The sequence below is a fragment of the Budorcas taxicolor genome, chromosome 8 (genome assembly GCF_023091745.1).
Source record: "Budorcas taxicolor isolate Tak-1 chromosome 8, Takin1.1, whole genome shotgun sequence".
NCBI lineage: Eukaryota > Metazoa > Chordata > Mammalia > Artiodactyla > Bovidae > Budorcas > Budorcas taxicolor.
Genome location: NC_068917.1, coordinates 73,427,798 through 73,453,422, shown reverse-complemented (window position 1 = coordinate 73,453,422; position 25,625 = coordinate 73,427,798). Strand labels below are relative to the sequence as shown.

Genomic DNA, 25,625 nt, shown 5'->3' with positions numbered 1-25,625 from the left:
TTCCCATTTCACAGATGAGAAAAATAAGGCACAGAAAGGTTTCAGCAATTTGTCCAGGCACCAGTCAGGCAGTCTGGACTCAGGGCCCATGCTGTTAACCTGAAAGGCCCTTAATCATTCAGCATATTACCTCTGATACAATCTGTCATTAGTGGGGCCTGTCGAGGTTTGGGCTTTCCTGGTGTCTCAGAGGATAAATAATCTGCCTGCAATGCAGGAGATGCAGGTTTGATCCCTGGGTCAGGAAGATCCCCTGGAGAAGGAAATGGCTATTCACTCCAAAATTCTTGCCGGGAGAAATCTATGGACAGAGGAGGCTAGTGGGCTAGAGTCCATGGGGTCACAAAGAGGTGGACACGACTGAGACAAGCCACCTGCAAAGTGATCCCACCTGCGCTACGCAACAGCCCTGTCCAGTAGGTAAACAGATGATGTCAGTCCAGGCGACTAATAATAGTCTATGAGACACGGAGACACCAAGCCAGAGAAATAACTCATCCAGGTTTCCAAGCAGATGAGTGGCAGGATGGGGACTTCAATTCATGGGGCCTGACCCCTCCACCCCCAGCCTAGTGCCCTTTCCAGGGGTCCCAACACCAGCACAAGTCTGACACACATGCCCCCCTCCCCAACGCCTACCCACAGCAGCATCTCCAGGGAACAAAGGCTGAGACCACACTGAGAGATACATCAGGGGCCTCTGCCACCAGACCTCAGGGGACAGCGCCTTTCTGAGTCACTCACAGGATTTTGTGTGTGATGGATCCAGAGGCTTGTGGCCCCAGGGGACATCCTCTCGGGGACACAAAGTGGCAGTCCCTCCACCTGACCCACGGTGGCCAGACATTTCCTAAACCTGTTATGCAACTTTTGCTTCAACCAAGCTGCTGCTGGGATTTCGCTCTATTTCAACATGTTTTGTTTTCTCTTCAGAGAGAAAGCACGAATGTGAAACCAAAACACTTCTTAGTGACCAGACAACGGCCCTTCCCGGCAGGCTGGGATTACTGGGCGGGTAGGGGGCGGGGCAGGGGGTTGGTTCTCAAAGTTACCTTCTGGGAGCCAATTTCAGCTTCCAGAATGACTAACAACTGCAGGGGTGAGGAAGAGGATGTGTGTGTGTGGTGGGGGGTGGGGCACAGTACAACTGAAGGCCACTGTTTCCCAGAGGGGAAGGAGCCAACTCAACAGTGCCCAGCAAAGAGCCCCCAGTGACACTGCCCTGCCGGCCCCAGAATTTCAAGATGGCAGGCTGAACCCTTCTGAGTTCACACACCCCGGCCCTTGCACCCATATGGAAGTCAATATCAAGTTGGGTCATTCTTCTCCCCAAAGTGAGCCGGTCTCATCACCTAAGCTCAGGGTCTAATTACAGGGAACAGGCTCTGGAAATAGGAGCCAGGACTTATTTTGGTTGCCTGGTTAAGGAGGGCCCACAGTCAGTGTGCACGAATGAAGTGGGTGGCCAGATGAATAAACAGCCTCATCAGGGGCTTGTGGGTTCCACCACAGAAAACGGACAGACAAAGGGGCTGAGAGAGTCTCTGTGTGGCCAAGGACAGTAGGGATCCCAAACAACACTAAGCAAAACAAAATAAAAACTAGCACTTGTTTAATAGCAGGTTTTAAAGCACTTCCCCCACCCCCACCTCACATCTTTTTAAAACAACTGACTCATTCAACAAAGAGTCACAGAAAACCTTTACATGTCTCTGGAGAGTAGGTCCGAGGGGGAGAGAGAGGGTCTGGGTCTCAGCATGCCACTCAAGGTAGTCCAGGTTTATTCTGAAGGCAATGGGGACAGCCATGTGGTATCAGGTGGAGAGAGACACTACCGGAAGTGAACTGAGACAATGGGGCTGCAGCTCGACCCCCTCAGGCCCCTCTCAGGCTCTGCTGCACCATGGAGAACAGGCTGGATTTTCAGTTCCAATCAGCTAGCTTCGCCCCTTTAACATGATCCTCATTTGATAATAAACACCATGGCCTGGCACCTGCAGAGAGCTTTAAGCTTTATAAACTGTGATCACTACAAACCTGGTTGCATTTTCTTCCAAGACTCAATTAAGTAGATCTGAAAGGTAGGTAGGATGAGTATTATTACTCTTCCCTGTTTAAGGAGAGAAAACTGGGGATGAGCAGGATCAGCTAAGAAGGATATGTGGGCATTCATTCAACAAATACTTAACTGAGCACCTACTATGTGCCCGGAACTGTTTCTGGCAAAGGGAACACCCAAGAGAACAAAGGAGTCAAAAATTCCTGCCCTTTAGGAGCTGACATTCAAATGAGGGAAGACAGACTGTGAAAAATGGAGATCATATTACAACTATGAAAAAAATACTAAATTATGTAAACTTATACGTATTAAGTTAATGGTATTGTGGGTTACAGGGTAACACATGCTGTGGAGAAAAGCAGGTCTGGGCAGTGGGGAAGTGCGAGCAAAAAAGGAGGGGAGAGAAGGGGCGGGTTTATCCAGTTGTGACTCTGTGATCAGGGAAGCCCGCAAAGTACAGGAGACAGCAGCAGAGTCCCCTGAACCAGCAGAAGGGAGAAGAAAACAGATCTAAGGAGGATCACAGATGCAGGAGTGGACAGGTCTTGGAAGCATATGGGGAGAGGGGAAGGGGGGCAGAGATGGGGGAAATGCTGAAGACCATCCCCAACCTTCTGAGGAAGGGGGCCCAGGCCAAAGGGAAGACCAGAGGAGAGGGTAGGATGTCCATGATGGACGCTAAGGCAGCCAACTGGACATGTCTCCAAGGCAACAAGATACCCAGCTCCCAGACAGACCTGACCAGAGACACAGACGTGCAACCCGTGAGTTATCAGCACCCAGGGAGGAAAAGAGATATGTCCCGAGAGACAAAAAGAAGGTGGAGGACAGAACTGTGAGGAAGACCAGGAGGCTGCCTGTCATCGAGAGAGACTGGGAAAAGGGTAGCTGAATTTATTAGCCAGGAAATCGCTGGTAGCCTAGTGGGGTTTCAGCAGAGCGGTGGGTACAAAGGAAATCAACCCTGAATAGTCACCGGAAAGTACTGATGCTGAAGCTGAAGCTCCAATACTTTGGCCACCTAACACAAAGAGCCGACTCACTGGAAAAGACCCTGATGTTGAGAAAGACTGAAGGCAAAAGGAGAAGGGGGCAGCAGAGGATGAGATGGTTAGAGAGCACCAACCCAGCAGACATGAATCTAAACAAACTGCAGGAGACAGTGACTAAATAGATGCAAAATGCCAGAGGTCTGGGGGGAGGGGGGAGGTGCCAAGGGGAGGAGGCAGAAACTGAGTGTCAACCACCCTTTCCCAACATTTGTTATTTTAAGGAGGAAAAACTCCTGGGGCACATGGGGTCAAGGTGAGCTGCCTGGGGTTGGTTTGTTATTTAAGATGAGACAAGTATGGATTCAGAAATGCTCTTAAGAAGGAACCAATGGCTGGAGATGGGGATGGGGTAGAGGCCAAGATACTGGAACTGGGTTACTCAAGAGACAGATGACCAAAATAACTATGACTGTGACCTTGAGAACTTAGGCACCAGACACTGCAGCAAAAGCTTTACATACGTCATGCCCACTTGATTCTTTCAACAAAAAAGAATCTGGGTCTTGGGATTCATATTCCCAGTCTATAGACAAGGAAACTGAGCTTAGAGAGGTCAAGTAAGATGGCCCAGGAGAAGAGTCAGGATTTAAACCCAGGTGTACATCGGTGGTTGCTACACCCACTGATTCTCCTTAGAAGAAGGAAGGACCCTCTTACTTTACAATAGAAGAAGGGGGAGGGATTGGCAGGCTAGTAGGAAGGACAGTTAGAGGAAGAAGAATTAGATGGAGTCCGGGTTCCTCTAGGAACAGAGAGCAAGATGCCACACAGGCTGAAAAAAGTGGAAGGGTGGGAGTCTGAGAAGCAAGGTAGTCTGAAGCAGCTGCTGAGCAGGATGGAAGCTGACTGACCAGAGCACAGGGAAGGCCAGGCTGGGGCCCCAAACGCTTGGCACACAGGGCAACAGTGGACACAATGTGAGGGTTTCTCCCAAAAGGCTGGGCTTCCCTGTGGGCATTGGGTTGTTGGGGATCAGATGTGGGCAGGCAGGTGTTGGAAGATCCCAAGGCAAAGAAACTATGGGCTGGGGAGTGGCTGCCGTGATGGGCTGTGGGGGCCAGGCTGTATGAGGAAGTCAGGGATGCAATGAGATGAGACAGAGAAGAGGTGAGAGTCTTCACACAGTATGACCAGACTCTGAGATGTCTGAATGCACGATTTCAGGGGTAGAAAGGTTCAGGGCTAGGACAAGGCCCTTAGAAGTAACAGCCATGGACCTGAGTGGCGTAAAGAATAGAGGGATTTGGGACTTCCCTGGTGGTCTGTGCTCCCGATGCAGGGGACACAGGTTCGATCCCTGGTTGGGGAAGTTCCACACAATGTGCAGTGGGCAAAAAAAAAAAAGAATGGAGGCACTTGGATGTTAGTCAGGTGGTGATCAAAATGGAACACTCTCAGGATAATAGAATTCAGGATGAACGAACAGTCTGTGAGCCAGATGTCAACATCCAGAGGATGAGGGAAAGTGGCTGGATCGTGTTGTTGTTGATGATGGTACTGAAGCTGAAAGGTCCCACCCAGAGGACAGTCCTAACAGGAGGTAATGATAAGCGCTGTAAGGACTTAACCCTCACAGATATCCAGGACATCAGTACCATTTTTTCCTTCTTTTATAAATGGAGAAACCGGGCAGAGAGGTGAAGACATTTGCCCCAGGTCACACCCAAGTGGGAAGCAGGACCACAGTCTGGCTCAAGAGTCCCTCCCCCTACCCACCCCGCCATCCCAGTGGAGAAGAAGGTGAGTGGTAACACACGGAGAAGAGGGACAGACGCCGGTGGAAGTGGATGGCAGGAGCCTCAAAGGGAAGGGAGAGCTTGATACGGTGAGCAAGTAACAGTGGGAGGGTCGCAGCCCCAAGGTGCCTGGTTTAAACTAATGGGAATCCTCTCTACCTGAGAGGCATCAGGGAGAGGCCTCAGGAGAAGCGCCGGATGTCTATCGGCACAGGGAGAGGAAGGAACATCCAGTGAAGATGTGAAGGAGTCAGTTACAAGAACTTCCACAGGGTCCAGAGGAAAAATAAAGAAGGAAGCCAGGGAAAGTTGGTTCAGGAAAGAGAAAGCAGGAAGAAAATTAGCTTCTGCATTTCATAGATAAGGAAACTACCAGAATTCCGAAAAGCTAAGTGTCCCACCCAACCGGTAAGTCAAAAGCCTGGGATCTGAACTGCCCCAAACCAGTTCTCTGCCGCTGAGAATTAAGGCTCAGAAGGAGTCTGAGGGCACGTTTGCAGTTAAAGTGATTGGAGGAAGCTTCCTATGAAAAATGGCAGCAGTGAACATTCCAAGGTGTTGGCTGGGAGAGGAGGGCAGGCTTTGGGCGAAGCAGAACTCACAAGGAAGATTTAAAAACAAAAAGAAAACTCTCTGGGCAGGAAAGCTTGGGGACCAGGGCAGACAGGAAAAAAGCCAGAAAGTTCGGGGGTTCAAGAGAGACTGCCAAAGGCTTCCTTGAACACAAGCAAGCCAGTTCATCCAGGGCGTCAGGGAATGCCAGAGGGGTCCAGACCCCAAGCCTGTAAACAAAGGAAAGCAGGACTTGAGTTTGGAGACTGGTCACCACCCTAAAGATCGAGGGGACAAAGGCCCTAATCAATGAAAGGGCCACAGGTGGCTAAAACGTGCCCAGGGGCAACCAGGAAAGGCACAGGATGCCCACTCCACAGAGCGATGCCCTCTGCCTCACCTGACAAGCCCCCTACCTCAAGGGCACGGCCCCTACCCCTTGTGTGCCCCAAGGCGTGATTTGAAAACTGTAATTGAACCCCCCCTCCAAGTTAGCCCCAGTGCTTCCCCCTATTGAAGATCTGAGGCCACCTTGGCTGCCCGCTGTAATCTCAAGGGCTATCCCCTCCAAGCCCTCTGCCCTGGCCTTGCCCTCCCCCATTTCTGGACAGAGGGGGCCAGCAGTAGGCAGGAAAGTAGCCACATGGGGGCCAAGCGCTGTCTCTGGAACCAGATCCCTGCACCCACTCCTCCAGCAGACCCCAGGCCTGGGCATCAGCACGTGGCCTGGGCATTCATGAAACGAACAACAGTACAGAAGTTCAAGAAGAATTCCTCGCTGGACTCCACGCCACTCCCAGAGCCACCTTACAGAAAAGTGCTCCTTCCCACTGAAGGAGGATGGAGAAGAAGGGAAGGGCAGGATCGGAAGGAGACTGAAAAATCACTGTACTTTTGTCCAAAAAACGAGAGCAACTTGGGATTTCACACTCTTTGGAAGCAGAGTGGCATCTCCTGAGCTGTATGTGGTTTTGAAAGCACTGGAGTGGGTAGGAGGGACGCTGGCAGCTGCCTTCATCACCCCGTCCCATGCTGAGGACCCTAGCAGTCTGCTTGGCACTGCGGAGACCAAGATGAGCAAAGCCAGAGGTGGAGGAACGCTGAGCTGCCTGGCACCTGCCCACCTTGCTGCTGCTGCTCCTCAGAGCTCAGCACTGCCAGGGCCGGAAACCCCCGAGGCCAAGCGAGGCTTCCAACTGGCTCGGCACCCACCAGCTCCTAGAGAGAAGGCTTAGACTCAACCAGCTCGACCGGCTGTCAGTGCCCTGCCATCCAGCTGCACCCTAGCGGGGCAGGAGGGCTTCCCCCAGCAGAGCTTAAAGGGACTGCGTTTCCCTGACAAGCAAAGCAAGAGAAGGGTCAGCGGAAGATCTCTCGCTTCAAATCTTTCCTGTTTCCTTCTGCCCCTGCTTTCGCCACCGCGAGACGCGGGGCATGGTCGGAGAGCGGTGTGCCTAATCTGGTTGGAATTTCCTCCTCCACCCACCTGGCATTCTCCCCACAGTCCTGAGCGCTCCGGACCAGGGGTTCTCACGTCTATCCCAAGTGCTGGTCTAGGCGACCACACCATTGGGCCCTCTGGAGCACCAGGGAGAGAGAGGTGTACGGCAGAGCTGCTGCAAAGCCCCAGCTGGAATGGAACAAGTCATGGCGACCTCTGAGTGACAGCCCTACAGGGTCCCCTCACTCCCTCCCTTGGGACCACTGCGAGGTCCTGGCAGCCTGTCCCTTTACAGATGAGTAAGCAGTCATATGCCACTAACGTGGGGCCAAGGGAGAGAGAAAGACACAGAAAGGAGGGGGAAAGTTGCCAAAAGTCTTCTAAATCCCCACTTAAGAATCACAGGCTGTTGACTGCTGGAACTCGAGAGGTGTTAGTGATGATGACGTTCAGTGTTTTCTCAGACTTTTTGGCCTAGCCAGAGGTACACTTTGCACAGCCACTCAGAGAACACACATATACACAACCCAGACTGTCACAGAGCAACAGTACTTCTTACTGCATGCCACACATGCTTGTATTAATATTTTGTACTCTCACCAACCTGGCTTTTTAAGAATGTTTCTCCCACTAATGGTCACCACCCATTTTGAAAAATGCAAGTCATTAAGGTGACATTGGGTGGAGGGGATTTCACAGAAAAGTATATGCAATATTACAATGTGAAGCATTCGCTAGGCTGACTTTCCACACGTAAGGCACAACAGAGCAGCTTGCTGGGCTCAGAACTGAAAGTGACCAGTTCTGAGCACCATGGTCCACACACCATATAGGAGAGAAAAACTGGAAAACACAGGCCCATCGAACACTCTCACTGAACTTTACAAGATCAAGGTTAAAAATGTGTGCCTTATAAAATACAAGAAAAAAAATTTTTTTTTCCTTTCAAGAAGGAATTTTTTTTTTCCTTTCATTGATTGGGCTGCAAGTATAATTAATTATTTCAAGTTGCAAGTAATATAAAAAGAAGACAATGAGTACTCTGTGTTCATAGAAAGGGGGACAGGTGAAAAATAGGAAATATTAACTGGTCCATAACCCCCATTTCACTAGTGACAGAACAGTGCCTAAAGAATGAAGCAAGTTAGGGGCTGGGCTTGAACCCCAACCCAGGGCTCCTGACTCAGTTACTCACAGTCTCCACCATCCCATCCCTGTTATTTAAGAAGAACACAGTGAAGGTCTCCCCAGGTGGAACGTTTCCCTGTCTGAAGCATGGATGGTCCCTGACATCTCATGTTGGACACCAACACTTATGTTGGTTTTAGCACACCTCTGTTGCAGCCTTGCTAGGGTCACACAGCGGGGCTCATGCCACTTAACTCTCTCTGTGCCTTTTAGCCCCACTGCAAAATGAAAAGAGTAATCCAAGGAAACTGTAGCAAAAAAAACAAAAAACAAAAAAACCGCCAAGAGATGCTTCAAAGCCAAACCATTATGCTCAAAACCAGAACCCCCAAGGGTCTTTATTCAGAGCCAGGATTATAATCCCAGAATCTAGAAATTGTTCCTGATTAGCTAACCCAAACCTGTATTTTATTTATTATTTTTAAAATTTTATTTTATTTTTTGGCTGCACCACACAGCATGTGGGATCTTAGTTCGCCAACCAGGGATTGAACTCATGCCCCCTATGTCTGAAGCACAGTTAACCACTGGACCACCAGGGAAGGTCCCCCAAGCCTTCATTTTACAGTCAAGTTCCACAGAATGACTTGCCCAGGACAGCTAAACCAACTCCTTCGACCACACACATGACATTAACCTGTCCACAAGTGAAAACTGCTACAGAAAGCAATACCAAGTACATAGTAACAAGTGGATCAAAACATACCAACACCTAGAGAGCAGAAGGAGGGGCAGGGAAGAGACTAAACATAGATCACACAATTCAAACACACGCAATTAAGCCCTCTTAGGGGCTTCCCCAGTGGCTCAGCAGGAAAGAATCCACCTGCCATTCAAGAGATCCGAGAGATCTAGATCCCTGGGTCAGGAAGATGCCCTGGAGAAGGGAATAGAAGCCCGCTCTAGTACTCTTGCCTGGAGAACCCATAGACAACAGAGCCTGATGTGTTACAGTCCATACGGTCACAAAACAGTCAGACACGACTGAGCGACTTAGCACACACACAAGAGTGTCAGGCTGCATAACTAACCCTAAAAACAAGCTCCAATGATGCCTTGAACCAAACTCACAGCAGAGGTCAAGAGCCTCAGAAGTGGTCTAGTTCTTTGACGGCTCATGCCTGCTCAAATGACATCTCCCGGCTCCTAACCTTCCCACACTCTGTCCAAGGCACTTGAGACAACAGCTTCAAATATGGGGACTTTTTATTAGATGTGAAGGATTATTTCCTATACAAATGCCACCTGGTGTCCATCCAGGGTCTCTCTTGGAGTGACTTTGAAAACCTAAGAGAAAAAAATCTCCCTGTGGCCTCCATAACCCTGGCAGGCAAGGACCGTTCCTCTCTGGCATGCCGGAGAGCAGAGGGGTGATGATGACTCAGACCCAGCAGCACAACATAAGACTTGGGGCTCACCTTAATGTGAATGCCCATGGCCTTCTCTCCGGACTGGTATCTGTCCAGCCACTGACTGCCAGCTCTAAGAACTGCTCAGAGCAGGAAAACCCTCTGCATTAGACATTCTGGCCTTCCCACCACTCATGTGCGGCCAGCAACAGAAACAAGATACAGACGCTAGTTGGGGAACTCTGTTGGGTCTGCCTTCCAAAGTAACTGCCACCTAAAGAAGTCCCCAAATCTCCGAAGCACACCGGGGCTGGAGTCGGCGGGTACCGGTGGTGCATGAGCCCTGGCAGGCTAATCCAGTTCATGGCTCTGTGCCTCAGTTTCTTCATGTTAATTTCCACAGCTGCTGTACGAATTAGAAGAGTTCTGCCTACAGAACTGCAATGTATCAGTAATAGTATTACTTCCCCGTAGCACTCTATCCCCGGTCATTCCGTATCCTGAACAAGCTGACTTAGTGCAGCTCAGACAAAAATCCGCCTGGTTAAAGCTACCTCCTGACAGCAATGCATTTAAAACTGCCCGGGAAGCGCGGGGCAAACTGAACGGCTATTACACAACTCATAAGAAAGGCTACATAGCACACGCTTTGCCTGCCTGCCCGCCTCCCTGCAACAGAAGGAGAAGGCAAATGTCACTGTCTCACTGCCTCTCAGCTGCTCGGCTGCCAAAGGGCGGGCGGCCGGGCCAGCCGGGTCGGGGCCACGTTTCTCGGCGCGAGTGTGGTTAGCGCTCCCGGCGGCGAGCCCCTCGGGGACGACGCACGTGTGTGGGAGCCCCGATCACCCGGCGGCGGCCAGCTGACGCCACTTGTCGCGGCTCGGACACCGAGCACGCCAGTGGGAGCCGCGACGAGCCGGGACCGCAAACCCTCCGATCGCGTGGTAAGACTGCTCAAAGCCATACCAGCCGGCTCCGTCTGGAGCCCCGCCGCCACCGCCGAGGCCAGCCGTGCTCTCCCCTTCTCCTCGCCGGCGGCAGCGCCGCCAGCAGCCTGGGCCTGGAACTCGGCGGGAGCGGCGAAGCGGGGCGCCGGCTGGGGCACCCTCGTGGGCGCGCGAGGCGGGGGGGGTGGTTTGCCCCCGGGGGCCCAAGCGCACAGCGGAAGGAGCTACGCGGCGCACTCCCAGGCGCCCAGGCTGCGCGCGCCAGCTCCCGGTGGGACCTAGGAGATCCGGGGGCGCCGCGGCGCTTAAGGGGAGCGCGATTGCGGAGGGCTGCTTCCAGGCGGCTCCCGCGCGGGATGCATAAGCACACGCGTGCGCTCGCTCCTTCTCTAAAGTCTCCTGGAGCCTCACCTTCACTGAGTCTACCGGGTACATGACCGAGTGCTCCAGGATCCCGGCCATCGCTCCGGCTGTCATGTGGGTGGATAAGGAGGCGCTGGTCGGCAGGTTCTCATAGTCCTCCGACCCGGCGTCCTTGCAACCGCCGCCGCCATCTCGGCTGTCCCCATCCATCCTGCGCGCCCCAGCCTGGCTCCCTACGCCGCCACGGCGTAGCTCCATTCGCCGGCTCCGCGCGGCGCGGGAGGCTGCAGGAGGCGGGCGGGGCGGGGGAGGGGGCGAAAAACTTCACTTCTTTAAAGTGGGAACCACCTCCCCGGTGCTGCGGGGCCTGACGCCATGGCGGGCTGGGGTGGAGCAGAGGGGCCCGAGACACCAATCACTGAAAAAGAAGAGACGGGCTCCGGCCGCGCCATTGGTGTGCAGGATAGTGGGGACCCGCCTCCCTGTGTGACGTAACGGTCCAGTGCAAATTTCCAAGCTACCGGACGGGGGCGAGAGGAGGACGTGGGGTGTCCCGGGAAGTCGTCTTACCTCCTGGTGGGGTGGTGCTGCCTGGCTTGGAGCAGGCCAGGGGGGCAGCTGCTGGGAAGGGTCACCCGGATCGCAGAGGGGGAAGTGCTTGAGGCTGGAGGGGGATCCGGAACAGCGGCCAATCTACCCACAGAGCCCGGGGTTTTGTTGCGAATAGTATTGCTCAGCAAGCTTTGGCATTCCTCGGGCCTGGAGCAGGGAAGTTACTGCGAATGTCATTTATAAAAGAGCAATTATTGTGGCTGGAGGAGGAGTGGGGGCGCACGTGGGGGTGGATGGAGTTCCAGAATTGAGGACCCACTGTGCGATACGAGGGATGCACCTCCTTTTCTGCAGCACAAGAGCATTTACCATGTTGGGAACAAAGTGAAATCTCGAGATCCTGCCCCAGGCTGCTTCGTTGGCGCGAACACTAAAGTTTTTCTTTCTCAAAAGAAAACACGTGATTCATAGAGGAAAGTTTATTCCTCCTTATTCTCAACAAAGGGGCTAAAGCCACACAGCCCTGGACTAGTGAAGACGGTAAGTGGTCACCAGGATGAAGCCCTTCTGAATGGGCACCTTCAGCACGTTTTTCTGGGGCAGGAAGGGCTTTAAAAGCCTGGCATCACAATAGAAAAGTGACGAAGAGAGTAAACTATTGCAATATTGCATGTGCCTGGGCTTCCCCGGTGGTGCAGTGGTGAAGAGTCCACCTGCCAAGCAGGAGACCCGAGTTCCATCCCTGGGTCAAGAAGATCCCCTGGAGGAGGAAATGGCAACTCACTCCAGTATTCTTGCCTGGTAAATCCCATAGACAGAGGAGCCTGGGGGGCTACAGTCCATGGGGTCACAAAGAGTCAGACACAACTGAGCAACTGAGTGTGCATCCTAGTTCATAAACTCATCCCAAGCTATTAAATATCTTCTTAAATAAAGTGTAACCCAGGTTACTTTAAAGTGAAAGTGAAGTCGCTCAGTCGTGTCAGACTCTTTGCAACCCCATAGACGGTAGCCTACCAGGCTCCTCCGTCCATGGGATTTTCCAGGCAAGAGTACTGGAATGGGTTGCCATTTCCTTCTCCAGAGAATCTTCCGACCCAAGGATTGAACCCGAGTCTCCCACGTTGTAGGCAGACGCTTTACCGTCTGAGCCACCAGGGAAGCCTTAGGTTACTTTATTGTAACCTAAATAATAATGTCTTCTCCATCTGGGAGGAAGAGGGAGGAATCAAAAATTAGGGGAGTAACCTGTCTGTTTATCTCAGGCTCCCTGAAATGTGCGTCTAAATGTGCATGTTCTGGGCTTGAGATTTGGCTTGAGCTGATCAACTTTTACTGCACCTTATCTGGAGAAGACTTCTAGTCAGGAAAGCTGTTCCTTGAGATATGAAAGGGTTGGGGAGACCCTGAGGATGCTGTATCTCCTCCTTGGCCTCACCCTGGTCCCAAGATTCGAGTCACAGTCACCTAGACAGCTCCCCGGGATTTGAGATTCAGTGATGTGAACAATGTCAATAGAGGCTTCATGACCTAGGGCACTGTTTCTGAATTTTCAGTAGCTGCCAATAGTTGCTCCCAAGAGAAGTGCTAATGATGGGATAGGTAGAAACAAGCTCTGCATTTAGTCATTCCTGGAGACATTTCCCTGCTTTGGCTAAAGGTGGTTTTCAAGAAATATTGGTCAAAACCTGTTGATACTCATTTAAAAATAGATACCCTTTAACCAGTATGTATTAACTCATCATCTCACTTCAGTGACCAACACTCTGAAAATACATGATGCTCTTCAAAGCATTGTTCACAGTAATAAATAATTGGAAACAAGCTAAGGGTTCAACTAGAGAGGAATAGCTGAGCGATTATGATACCTGTATTAATGAAATATTATGGGGCCATTAAATTGTGGTTATGCAACAACATGGGAAATAATTATCATGCAGTTCTAAGTAAGAAAACAAAGCAGAGTTTTATGAACACTACATTCACCAAGATGTAAATATGCACATGAAAAGAGTGAAGCAGTTATTGTGATAGTGATGTAGGATTACAGTTATGTTTGCTATATTTTTCAGACAAACAATGCTTGTATTGTTTCTGTAATTGAAAAAAATATAAAGAATGAAAGTGGATCATTCTTTGTAGGATCTAATCTCTCGATGGATGAGAAAACCCCTGAACTTTGATTGATGGAGAAAAGTCAGCCCATAGATGCTTAAAAGGACTCTTGGCATTTGTGAACATCCTCATAATCTTCAGAGACATACAATTTTTTAATAATTTCATTAAATGTTAAACCAAAGCATTTAGAAAATCTTCAAAATATTTATTATGAATATTCAATATTTTTTCTCACCAAATGTGGTCGTTATAGTGGTTTGGCCCTCAATACCTTAAACTTCTCCTTGTACTGTAGTGGTCAGAAAATTTAAACCACATTTCTTGCAGTGAAGAGTCTCAGTTCAGTTCAGTTCAGTCACTCAGTCATGTCCGACTCTTTGCAACCCCATGAATTGCAGCACTGCAGGCCTCCCTGTCCATCACCAACTCCTGAAGATCACTCAAACTCATGTCCATTGAGTCGGTGATGCCATCCAGCTATCTCATCCTCTGTCGTCCCCTTCTCCTCCTGACCCCAATCCCCCCCAGCATCAGGATCTTTTCCAATGAGTCAGCTCTTCACATGAGTGGCCAAAGCGTTGGAGTTTCAGCTTTAGCATCAGTCCTTCCTATGAACACCCTGGACTGATCTCCTTTAGAATGGACTGGTTGGATCTCCTTGCAGTCCAAGGGACTCTCAAGAGTCTTCTCCAACACCAGTCGGAGTCTAGATATGACTTAAATTCTGACAGCTGAACTAGAGAGTTCTGGGAGGTGGAAGGCAGATAGAGACCACCATCCTGCTGTTTTGCTGTTGTATGCTGCCTAGTGAAATCCTAGACTCTTGGGTCAGGAGCAGTTGGGGTGGGCAGTGGCTTGCCTATTACAAGAGCATCACAGTGTCTGGACCCCAAGTTCATGGATGTTGAAAGGCAGTTTTGGCAGTGGGAGTGGCAGCAGAGAAGGTGGCAGCAACATAGCTTCCATAGGTGGCCTCCTATGCCTTTGAGGATTCGGTGGGGCTTCCCTTAGGAAGCCAATTACAAGTCGTGAGTTTGACAGTCATCTCTGGAGATCCCGCCTAGGTTTCCCATTCAGCAATATTCTGTACAGTAACAAATGGGCATCATAAAGAGGGAGGTATCTCTGGATGTCAGAATACAGTGGCCAGCCCTGGTGCTCGACCTCTGTGGAAGGCCTGCTGGGAGAAGGGTGACATCCCCAGACACCATGGCCCAATGCTCTGGCCCCACTGCCAACAAGAAGGGAACATCACAGGGATGCAGGGACAGAGCAGTGATCCTGCCCTGTGGGGTGAACCAGGAGACTCGGATGACTTGCTGGTTCCAGCTGAATCTTAGGTGAAGTTCCTGAACGTTGAAGTTCTGAAGATGTCTTTGGTTCCCAGCTGCCTTCACCCAACTGGGAGTCCACTTAGAAGCAGGAAGCCACAGAGAATGTAGGGGGATAGCACTTGAGTTGGAATCACAGACATGTTCAAGCTTGGGTTCCACCTCTGACCAGTTGTGTGACTCTGGCCCTTTTGGTTGGCTTGCTTCCACACCTGCTGATGATGACCATTGCTGATTAACACGTTATTGTTTATTCAGTGGCTAAGTCATGGCTGACTCTTTGTGACCCCATGGACTGCAGCACACCAGGCTTCCATGTCCTTCAGTCTCCCAGAGTTTGTTCAGACTCATGTCCATTGAGTTGGTGATGCCATCCAACCATCTCATCCTCTGTCATCCCCTTCTCCTCCTGCCCTCAATCCTTCCCAGCATCAGGGTCTTTTCCAGGGAGTTGGCTCTTCACATCAGGTGGTCAAAGTATTAGAGCTTCAACTTCACCATCAGTCCTTCCAGTGAATATTCAGTGTTGATTTCCTTTAGAATTGACACACAGTGAACAAAATACAGAAACAAAAAATATAATAAAGGCCTACAATGAATTATACATAATTTGAGGGTGTTTGGAAGAAGGAAGACAGAAAGGAGTTAATGCTATACAGGAAAGACATTCAGGCTTTCTCCAAAATCTTGCTTTTCTCACAATAATTACTCAAGTCTTGTCATCTGCCTACCCACTCATGCAACACACATATATATTAACACTTTGCCCAGAATTTAGTCAATGCAGTGTCCTCCCCTGGGGCTCTAGAATTCCTCTACCAGGGGCGGGAGGCAGGGGAGGGGTGCATGGAGAAACTGCATGGTGTGGTGTCTCCTAGAGCATAGTGTGCTGGGTACCTGGTGTGGCTGTGCATTCTGCTTTTTTTTTGTTTAGCAATGTGCCCTCCTCCACATTTTCATTATTTTTAAGTCAAAGGTTTATGTTGGGATGACTGAGAGGGCCACTAGACATGCAGGATCCCTCACTCATTTACACACCTGTAATCCCAGAAGCCCTTGCTTTCCCAAGGACATCACTGGGGAAGCAAGGACTGTCCTAAAAGCTCTATCTGCGATTCATCCTTAGGGATGTGTCTCCTCTTGAGACCGAAGAGGAAATGGAGACAAAAAGCTAGTCTTGTTCTGGAGCCCTCCCACCAAATAAGAAAGAGGTGAGGGCAAGCCTCCAGGCACAGAAGACACAGAGCTGCCTCAGTTTACTGGTCTTCCTTTTATAAAGGATGGTGACAAGAAAGGGTCAGAGCTAGCGGTTTAATCAGGGAATTAAGACAAGAGTGTTGCCCAGCTCCACCGGACAGTGAAGGAGAGAGAAGCCTGGTATGCTGCAGTCCATGGGGTCACAGGTTGGACACGACTTGAGTGACTGAACAATAGCAATCTCCCAGGAGCCTACCAGCTTATCACAGACCCTGCTCCTTAAGCCCCTTGTGATAAGGCTGGAACCCCTTGCTGTGATACATGGTGGGATCCACAGACTCCCCGTCCTATGGATGCCTGTGCCATCCTCCCTAGCAGCTGCCCCTTGCACTTTTATGGATGAGGCTCAATGATGCCAGTTGCCCCCTCCTCACATCATGGTCTCTGCACTGTGGTCATTTCCACTCTCCCTCAAGAGCCCGTCACCTAGTGGATGTCTCAAGGCCCCAGGGTGGAAGGGGGAGCAGGGGGCAGAAGAGCCCTGAGGCCCCAGTGGAAGCAAACTATTGGCTCAGTTTTGGGTAGGGTGTGCCAGAACAGTGTGTTTGCATGGTGATCTTGAGCCCTGCATGGCCACCCATCGAGAGAGGTTGCACCTGTAATCTTTCCCTCTCCTCAGCCTTTTCCCACAAATATACTGAGTCCTTTGCAGCCTAACAAAATCCCTCTTTCTGGCTCCACACCTTAAACTATTGCCCTATTTTACTCCTCTATCCTGAAGTCCCAAAAAGAATGATCGCCCCGGCCACCCCTCCTTCACTAGACTCCTGAAGACTTCCTGTGGTTTCTATCTCCTGCACCTTTCTAACGAAGCACTTCCAGATCAGCCTGTCTCTCCCAGCACAAACCTCTCGACCTGGCCTCCCCTGGAATTCCTCCCTTACTTCCGCTTTCTTCCTGCCCCTCTAACAATGCTCTCTGCCTCCTTCTCCACCTCTCCTTCCTCCCCATAGGATGTCCTCAGTGCCCCTTATCTTCGCTTTGGTCCTCGCTTCAATTTCCATTTTCCTATTCCTAACCCTGGCTGGGTTTTCAGTTCTGACCATTTCTCTGCACTCCAGCCCCATATTTTTTTGTGCCTCCCAGATACCTCAGTCAGTGCAGTCACTTCTCAGTAGTGTCCAACTCTTTGCAACCCTATGGACTGCAATAGGCCAGGCTTCCCTGTCCATCACCAACTCCTGGAGCTTGCTCAAACTCATGTCCATTGAGTTGCTGATGGGTCTCTTCCAATGAGTCAGTTCTTCACATCAAGTGACCAAAGTACTGGAGCTTCAGCTTCAGCATCAGTCCTTCCAATTAATATTTAGGACTGATTTCCTTTAGGATTGACTGGTTTGATCTCCTTGCAGTCCAAGGGACCCTCAAGAATCTTCTCCAGCATCACAGTTCAAAAGCATCAGTTCTTTAGTGCTCAGCTTTCTCTATGGTCCAACCCTCACATCCATACATGACTACTGGGAAAACCATAGCTTTGACTATATGGACCTTTGTTGGTAAAGTAATGTCTCTGCTTTTTAATATGCTGTCTAGGTTAGTCATAGTCAAGGAGCAAGCGTCTTTTAATTTCGTGGCTGCAGTCACCATCTGCAGTGATTTGGGGGCCCAAGAAAATAAAGTCTGTCACTGTTTCCATTGTTCCCCATCTATTTGCCATGAAGTGATGGGACTGGATGCCATGATCTTAGTTTTTTGAATGTTGAGTTTTAAGTACACCTAGCTCCACCTGAAGCTCAGACAATGGAGCAAGGTCCTAGGGCCATCATCACAAAACAACCTAAATGGGCAGCTTGAAACAACAGCATCATACTGTCTCACAGCTTCAGAGGCTAGAAGTCCAAGGTCAAGGCATTGGCAGGGCCACGCTCCTTCCAAAGAGTCTAAGGAAGTATCCTTCCTGGCCTGTTCCCGGCTTCCTGTGGCTCCCTGGCAATCCTTGACATCTTCATCAGTTGTCACATCCCTATTTGTCTCCATGTCCACATGCACATTTCCTTCTCCTTTTTTTCTATATTTACTTATTTAATTTATTTATTTGGCTGCATCAGATCTTAGTTGCAGCATAGGGGATCTTTGCTGCATCATGAAAAACGTTTCATTGCAGGACAGAGATTCTCTAGTTACGGTGTGCAGCTCAGTAGTTGTGGCACATGGGCTTAGTTGCTCTGCAGCATGTGGGATCTTAGTTCCCCAACCAGGGATAGAGTTTGCATCCCCTGCATTGGAAGGCAGATTCTTAACCACTGGACACTGGGGAAGTCCCCATTTCTCTCTTCTTGTTAGAACACCAGCCATATTGGATTAGGGGCCCATGCTACACCAGATGATTTGATTGTATTTACAAAGATATTTCTAAATAAGACCACAGGTTCTCAGCAGACATGCATGTTGGAGGGGCACTACTGAGCTCAGGACAGGGAGGTGGAGAGACTAGAGCTACAGACCGAGGTGGGAGATACCTGGGTTCCAGTCCTGACTCAGATTCTTTGCCCCCAATCCTTTGAGGAGGAGCTGGACCCAATGAGGTGCTGATTGCTCTCCAGCTGAATCTTTCAGATCTAAAACTGAAATCATACTCTTTCCTCCTACTTGGCAACTCCTTCTAATGCTACTTTTTCCTGTACATTTTACTTCTGTTTTACCAGGTGACAGATCTTCAAGTTCAGTCATTCCGGACTCTTCTTCTTTTGGATCCTTTCAGCCAGGGGAAGATCAGGCCTCTGAGAGAATGTCACTTACAGCTATGGTGACTATGTAATTTATCATCCAAACTAGGATACTTTTTGAGAGACAAGGGGCATCTGTGAGAATTCCCACCAGGACAGAAAAAGGTAGCTTTGGAGAAACTAGGATATGGTCACTGTACGTCTAGCCAGACCTTGCTTTTCCATCCCTGAAAAAAGAAAGTGTTTGTCACTCAGTCGTGTCCAATCCTTTGTGACCCATGGACTGTAGCCTGCCAGTCTCCTCTGTCCATGGAATTCTCCAGGCAGGAATACTTTTGGAAGTACCCATCCATGAACATCCTCCCTAAACCCGTGGTCCTACACCCTCCAAAGGGAGGGCTGTTCAGGTCTCTACCTGCCAAAGATGCTCACTTCTCAGTTCAGATGCTTCCCCTTCCCGGAAGCCTTCTCTGACCCTCAGAAGTGAGCTGAACCCCACCACTCTTTCATGCCTCCTTCATGACTCTCCCAACCTTCCATTTATTCTTACAGTTATATGGTCTTAAGTTCCTTGAGGATGTAAATTGAGTGAACAATCAATGTTTATTGCAGGAATAAGCGTTTCCTTCAAAGGAAGTCCATATTCCTATAAAATAACATTAAAATTCTGCATGCATCTGTGATCTCCAAGAAGTTAAACTATGTTGTACTATAGCTCCCAAGGCTCTGAACACAGAAAGTTGGTGGAGAAGAGAGAAAAAGGGGACATTTGCTTTTCTTCCAAAGCACATGTCACAAATGCTAAAGGAAGGTGCTACACTTTTCTTGGGAGTGTGGATTTGCAAAGCTTGAGAAGTAGAAGAGACCTGCAATATGACAAAGCCTATAAACCCATGGGGTTGCAAAAGAACAGAACTTAGTGACTAAACAACAACATAAACCCAACCCACAAGTGACCAAAGAAATCTAACGGGTAAAATAACTTGTCCACGGACACAGGAGTGGATAGTGGCAGAACTGGGGTAAAAACCGAGGTGTTTGATTCAGTACTTTTTCGTTCACCTGCTTTTGAAATAACCCTGGAAGCTGATAAGACTCCTTTATTGCTGTCATTAGTCTTATCTGAGATGCCTGTTCGGTAAAAATCAATAGTTATCAATGCTCCTCTCTAGTCATGTTGACATGACACAGCACATTAGCCTTATTAGCACACGGCCTTATTTGCCAGATTCCACAGGGCAGTTTCAAACCGAGCCCTACCATCATTAAGAATTTGTTGGGCTTCCAAGGTGGTTCAGTGGTAAAGAATCCGCATGCCAACGCAGGAAACACAGGCTCGATCCCTGGTCCAGGAAGATCCCACGTGGAGCCACAAAGCCTGACAACACTACTGTGCTCTGGAGCCCAGGGTCCACAACGTCTGAGCCCATGCCCTGCAACTGCTGAACCTGGCGCTCCAGAGCCTGTGCTCTGTAATAAGAGAATCCACTGCCTTGAGAAGCCCGGGCACCACAGCTGGAGAGTAGGCCCTGCTCTCTGCAACTCTAGAAAAGCCCACACCACAACGAAGACCCAGCACAGCCAAAAATTAAGTAAATAATTTTTAAAAATTTTGGGGAAAGGTAAAGGATTTGGTGTTCATGATCCTCCAGGAAGCACAGATATCATATTTCCAGATGGCTGAGCATAGCGGAGGAGCTCTTCGCTGCTAAGTCCCTTCAGTCATGTCCGACTCTGTGCGACCCCATAGACGGCGGCCCACCAGGCTCCCCCATCCCCGGGATTCTCCAGGCAAGAACACTGGGGTGGGTTGACATTTCCTTCTCCAATGCATGAAAGTAAAAAGTGAAAGTGAAGTCGCTCAGTTGTGTCCAACTCTTATCGACCCCATGGACTGCAGCCTACCAGGCTCCTCTGTCCATGGGATTTTCCAGGCAAGAGTACTGGAATGGGGTGCCATTGCCTTCTCCAGGAGGAGCTCTTTAGGAGCTGATATTCCCATATCTGGAACCTTCAGGGCCTGTTCTTGCAATGGACAGATTCTGGTCTTTCAGTTTCAACTCTAAGGTCATTTCCTCAGAAAGAACAATGTAAACCTGTCCCACAATCTCATTTTTAAAATGTTGATTCTTTTTTATTTGTTTTTGTTTTGGCTGCCCTGGGTCGTCTTTGCTTTTGCTCAGGTTTTCTCTGGTTCCAGTGAGTGGGGGCTACTCTTCATTGCAGTGCATGGGCTCTAGAGCACAGTCTCGGCAGTTGTGGCACGTGGGCTTGGTGGTCTAGCGGCATGTGTGATCTTCCCAGACCAGGGATAGAATCAGCGTTCCCTCACTGGCAGGCAGATTCTTTACCCACTAGACCACCCAGAAGCCTCATGATCATTTTTTTTAAATGTATAGCACTGATTACTTTCTTAAATTATCTTATTTGATTATTCTGTTTCTTGCTCTCTCTTTCTATCTCACACACACACACACACACACACACATACACACACACACATACACACACACACACACTGGAAGTTTCAAGGAAACAGACACTGGATATCACATCTTCACAGCTCTATCCTCCGTGCCTAACACCATGCCTGGCACAAAGTAGGCTCTGACTGAATAAATGCAAATGAATTAATAAAAAGCACCTCTTCCAGGAAGCCTCCCCTGAACCTGACAGCCCCTACACAGCTCTCTTCACTGAACTTCTCTAGGAGTGTGTGCTACCTCACCTACAGGACATCACTTACTTCCTTGTACTGTAGTTTGTTTCAGTACACACCTTAGTCCCCCATCTAGGTCCTAGGTCCTAGTTCCTGGAAAGCAGAGTCTCTGGTTTATGCTCCTTTATAGACCCAGAACCTAGCACAGATTCCCGCACATAACAGGGGAGTAACTGGCTTGTGTTTACTCAGTCGAGGAGGAAACAGAGCATAGCAGAAAAGGTGAACTTTGAACTCAGAAGTTCTGACATATCACTTACTACCTAGCTGTGTGTCCTTGGAAAAATAACTTAGCATCTCTGGGTCTAGTTTCTCAATTGTAAAATGGACACATTAATTCCTATGTTGTAGGATTAAAAAAGAAATATAAAGCATGCTTTATATGTATATATATATATGTGTGTGTGTGTGTGTATATATTTATAAATATATTTGGGGTTTTCTCTGATGGCTCAGTGGTTAAGAATCTGCCTGCAGTGCAGGAGATGAAGGTTCAGTCCCTGGGTCGGGAAGATCCCCTGGAGAAGGAAATGGCAATCCACTCCAGCACTCTTGCCTGGAAAATCCCAGGGACGGAGGAGCCTGATAGGCTACGGTCCATGGGGTCGCAAAGAGTCGGACATGACTGAGCGATTTCACTTTCACTTTCACTGATGGCTCAGTGGTTAAGAATTTGCCTGCAGTGCAGGAGATGAAGATTAATTTTGCTTTTTAAGTGTTCTCTTTTTTTTTTTTTTTTTTCAAAAATGCAGGTCTATAACATTTTTATCAAAATGTTTTTGATACATGCAAATATATTTAATGAGGACATGAACACGACTTGCTGCATTTAACAGCAGTCCCCAACATTTTTGGCACCAGGGACCGGTTTCATGGAAAACAACTTTTCCACGGGCTTGGGGCAGGGTGGAGGGTAGTTTGGGGATGATTCAAGCACATTACATATGTTGTGCACTTTATTTCTATGATTATTATATCAGTTCCACCTCAGATCATCAGGCATTGGATTCTAGAGATAGGAGACCCCTGATTTAACAGACTTTTCCATATGATAATTGCTTACTTGCTTGCTCAGTCACTCAATTTGTGTCCAACTCTTTGCAACCCTATGAACTATATCCTGCCAGGCTCCTCTGTCCTTGAGATTTCCCAGGCAAGAATACTGGAGTGGGTTACCATTTCCTCCTTCTGGGGATTTTCCTGACCCAAGGATTGAACCCACACCTCCTGCGTCCCCTGCATTGCAGACAGATTCTTTACCACTGAGCCATGAGGGAAGCCCCCATAAGATCATAAAAAGGACCAGTTCAGATTCTCACCATTTGCATCATGTTCACAAAAGTCACTTCAAGAGCTTATAGCCTTCTCTCAAAACGCATCAGTTTGGCGTGAGTAAAGCATGTTTCTTTTAAAAGGCTGTGCACTTACTCAGGTGTGAGGTTTTTTACAACGTTGCACGTTTATCCAGAGGGAAATACAGAGAGGCTGCTCTTGTCATTTAATCACCTGGGCTGTGGCAGCAGTGTGCTCATTTAATCTCCATGTTTCTCCATTCCCAGAAGTTTGGTGTCCAAGTCATGCTAAGCAATGGCAGCTTGTTGAACTCCGGAGAGTTTTCTTTATTCCTTCCTTTCATTCTTCCTTCCTTCTTTCCCTCCATCCTTCCTTCCTCCCTCCTTCCCTCTCCTCCCTTTCTTTCTTTCCCCCCTCCCCACCCCCTTTTTTTTTCCGGCCAATGATAGTTACCATTCATAGAACCACTTAGCAGTTGTGGAGAACTTTTAAACACTTTCTCATATCTTATCTCATTTGACCCTTAGGGCTGTTATTGTAGAGTTAGATGGAGAAATGCAGGCCATGTAACATTATCTTATGGTTGGATTGATTTGTAAGCTGTCCTACCCAAGGAGGTTGATTAATAGGGCTAATATAAGCAAGAAAGGTGTGACATAGTATGCTGTCCTTGACCAAGTTTGGTTCAACTATTTTTTTTTATCAACTACTGGAAAAAGTCATGGACTGCAAAGTTATCAACCCCTTAGAAGACACAATACTGGGAGGAGTAGCTCCTTGGAAGGCTGAAAGTCAAGGTTGTGTTTTAAAACTGTAAAAACATAAAATTGTACCCTTAAATCGTGAGCCTTGTGGACATACAAGGCAGGATGGAGTCCTGTTGGACTGATATGACTTTACATGATACTGGAGTTGCCTGTCTGCTGAGGGCAAGCTACAGCTGCCTGGATTTTTTCCTGCCTCTCTTCACTTGGATGGTGGCTGTTTGTCCTTCCAGTCCCGAGTTAGATGCCACTTCCTCAGGGAAGCATCCTGACCTTGCAGCTTTGCTTCTAGTTCTCAAGCTAAAAGCTCTGGAGTCATCCCAAAGTCCTAATTGTCAATCATGTAGAATGTACAATTTATCAAGAATCATCCTGCTCTGCCTCCAACAGACAGTAGGGTTGTGTTTATTATTTATTCATGTGCAGACTAATTATTATTATTTATAGTTGCATTTATGTTGTCTGTCTCCTATCAGTAGAATGTAAGCTTCCCAGGAGAGAGATTTCTGTTTGATTCATAGATACTTCCCAGAATCAGCAATCATACCTAATACTAGTAGGAACTCAATAAGTATAGTTTTTGCTTTTTAAAAAATATTTATTTTATTGATATATAGTTGACTTACAATGTTGTGTTAGTTTCTGGTATACAACCAAGTGATTCAGATGTACATATATATAATAGCTTGTGCTGCTAACTCCAAACTCCCAATCCATCCTTCCCCCACAACCCCTCCCTCTTGGCAGCCACAAGTCTGTTCTCTCTGTGAGTCTGTTTTTGTTTAATAGGTAAGCTCATTGGTGGTGTATTTTAGATTACACGTATAAGTGATATCCCATGGTATTTGTCTTTCTCTTTCTGACTTACTTCATTTAGTATGATTTTCTGTAGACCCATCAATGTTGCTGCAAATGGCATTACTTCATTTTCTTTTTATAACTGACTAGTATTCCATTTTGTGTATATATATATATATATATATATAAATAAATATATATATATATATATATATGTATCACATCTCCTTTATCCATTCATCTATTGATGGACATTTAGGTTGCTTCCACATCCTGGCTATTGTAAACAGTACTGCAATGAACATTGGGGTGCATATATCTTTTCAAATTATGGTTTTCTCAGAATATATGCCCAGAATATATGGGATTCCTGAATCATATGGCAACACTGTTTTTAGTTCTCTGAGAAATCTCCATAAGTTCTTCATAGAGGCTGCACAAATAAGAATTTATTCTTAGTGAGTAAGTGAATCAGTGGGGGTGAGTTAGGTGCCCCCCTGCTGTGCCCCCACCTCACCCTGCGATCTTTTCATAAGACTTCATACCCTGTAGTGTAGTAGGTGTTTTTCTACTTAAAAACATATCTTTAACAAACCCTGAATAAATTCTGGTTGTCATGTAATGGTTAGCTTGTCTGACCATTTTGTTAGACTGGGAACCACAAAGAGTCCAGAACTGGTCTGCCTGGCTGACTGCTTACCCCCAGCACCCGGCACAGTGCCCTGTGCAGAGAAATAGCACATTTATTGAGTGCCAGGCACACTTCTCATGTTTGGGCACTAATTCATGTAATCCTCACAACCACTCAGTGAGGCCGATTCTGTTAATATTATTTTATAGATAAGGAAGCAAGGCCCTGAGAAGTTGAAGTCCAATGACTCATTGTAAAGGATGGATCTCGGATTCTGACCTAGGAAATCTGGCCTCCGAGTTCAAGCTCTAAACAACTAACTGAATTGCCTCACCTTTACAAGGCAACCAATAAAACTTGTTCAATAAATGAATTGGTGAAATAAGGCTGCCAGGAAAAGGCAACTCATTCTTCAGCTGTGTGAGTAAAGGGTCAAGGAAAGAGAAGTTAATCCTGGAGTAGAGTATAAGTCAGTTCAGGTTACGGTCATTCCTTCTGAATACGAGAAGCTTCCTACATGTATGTGTTTAGGGTGATTCATTTTGAACACAAGATCAGGAAGTTTCATGTATGCATGCTCAGTTACTAAGTCATGTCCGACTCTTTGTGACCCTATGGACTGTAGCCCTCCAGGCTCCTCTGTCCATGAGATTTCCCACGCAAGAATACTGGAGTGGCTTGCCGTTTCCTACTCAGGGGGTCTTCCTGACCCAGGGATCGAAACCATGTCTCTTGCATCTCCTTCATTGGCAGGCAGATTCTTTACCACTGTGCCACGGGGGAAGCCCCTCTATATCAGTGTTGTTGTT

The 25,625-nt window shown here is 48.3% G+C and overlaps 1 protein-coding gene and 1 long non-coding RNA gene across 6 annotated transcripts in view; one reads left to right on the top strand and one right to left on the bottom strand.

The window, feature by feature from the left end:
- Nucleotides 1-11,058, bottom strand: part of SLC25A37 (solute carrier family 25 member 37) — a 46,040-nt gene extending 34,982 nt beyond the window's left edge. The window contains exon 1 of one of the 3 annotated variants that reach the window (XM_052645137.1): nucleotides 10,736-11,058. In XM_052645137.1, the coding sequence (XP_052501097.1) occupies nucleotides 10,736-10,945 (210 nt within the window). In that variant the 5' untranslated portion in view covers nucleotides 10,946-11,058. Of the gene's footprint in view, nucleotides 1-6,885; nucleotides 6,973-10,343; nucleotides 10,429-10,735 lie in introns of those variants that run through there. The other 2 variants (XM_052645140.1, XM_052645138.1) reach the window with 2 other exon arrangements.
- LOC128052559 (uncharacterized) overlaps nucleotides 10,116-25,625 on the top strand; it is a 51,325-nt gene continuing 35,815 nt past the window's right edge. For all 3 annotated transcript variants that reach the window (XR_008199827.1, XR_008199825.1, XR_008199826.1), the window contains exons 1-3: nucleotides 10,116-10,321; nucleotides 11,594-11,779; nucleotides 18,591-18,776. This is a non-coding gene — a long non-coding RNA (uncharacterized LOC128052559). The remainder of the gene's footprint in view (nucleotides 10,322-11,593; nucleotides 11,780-18,590; nucleotides 18,777-25,625) is intronic.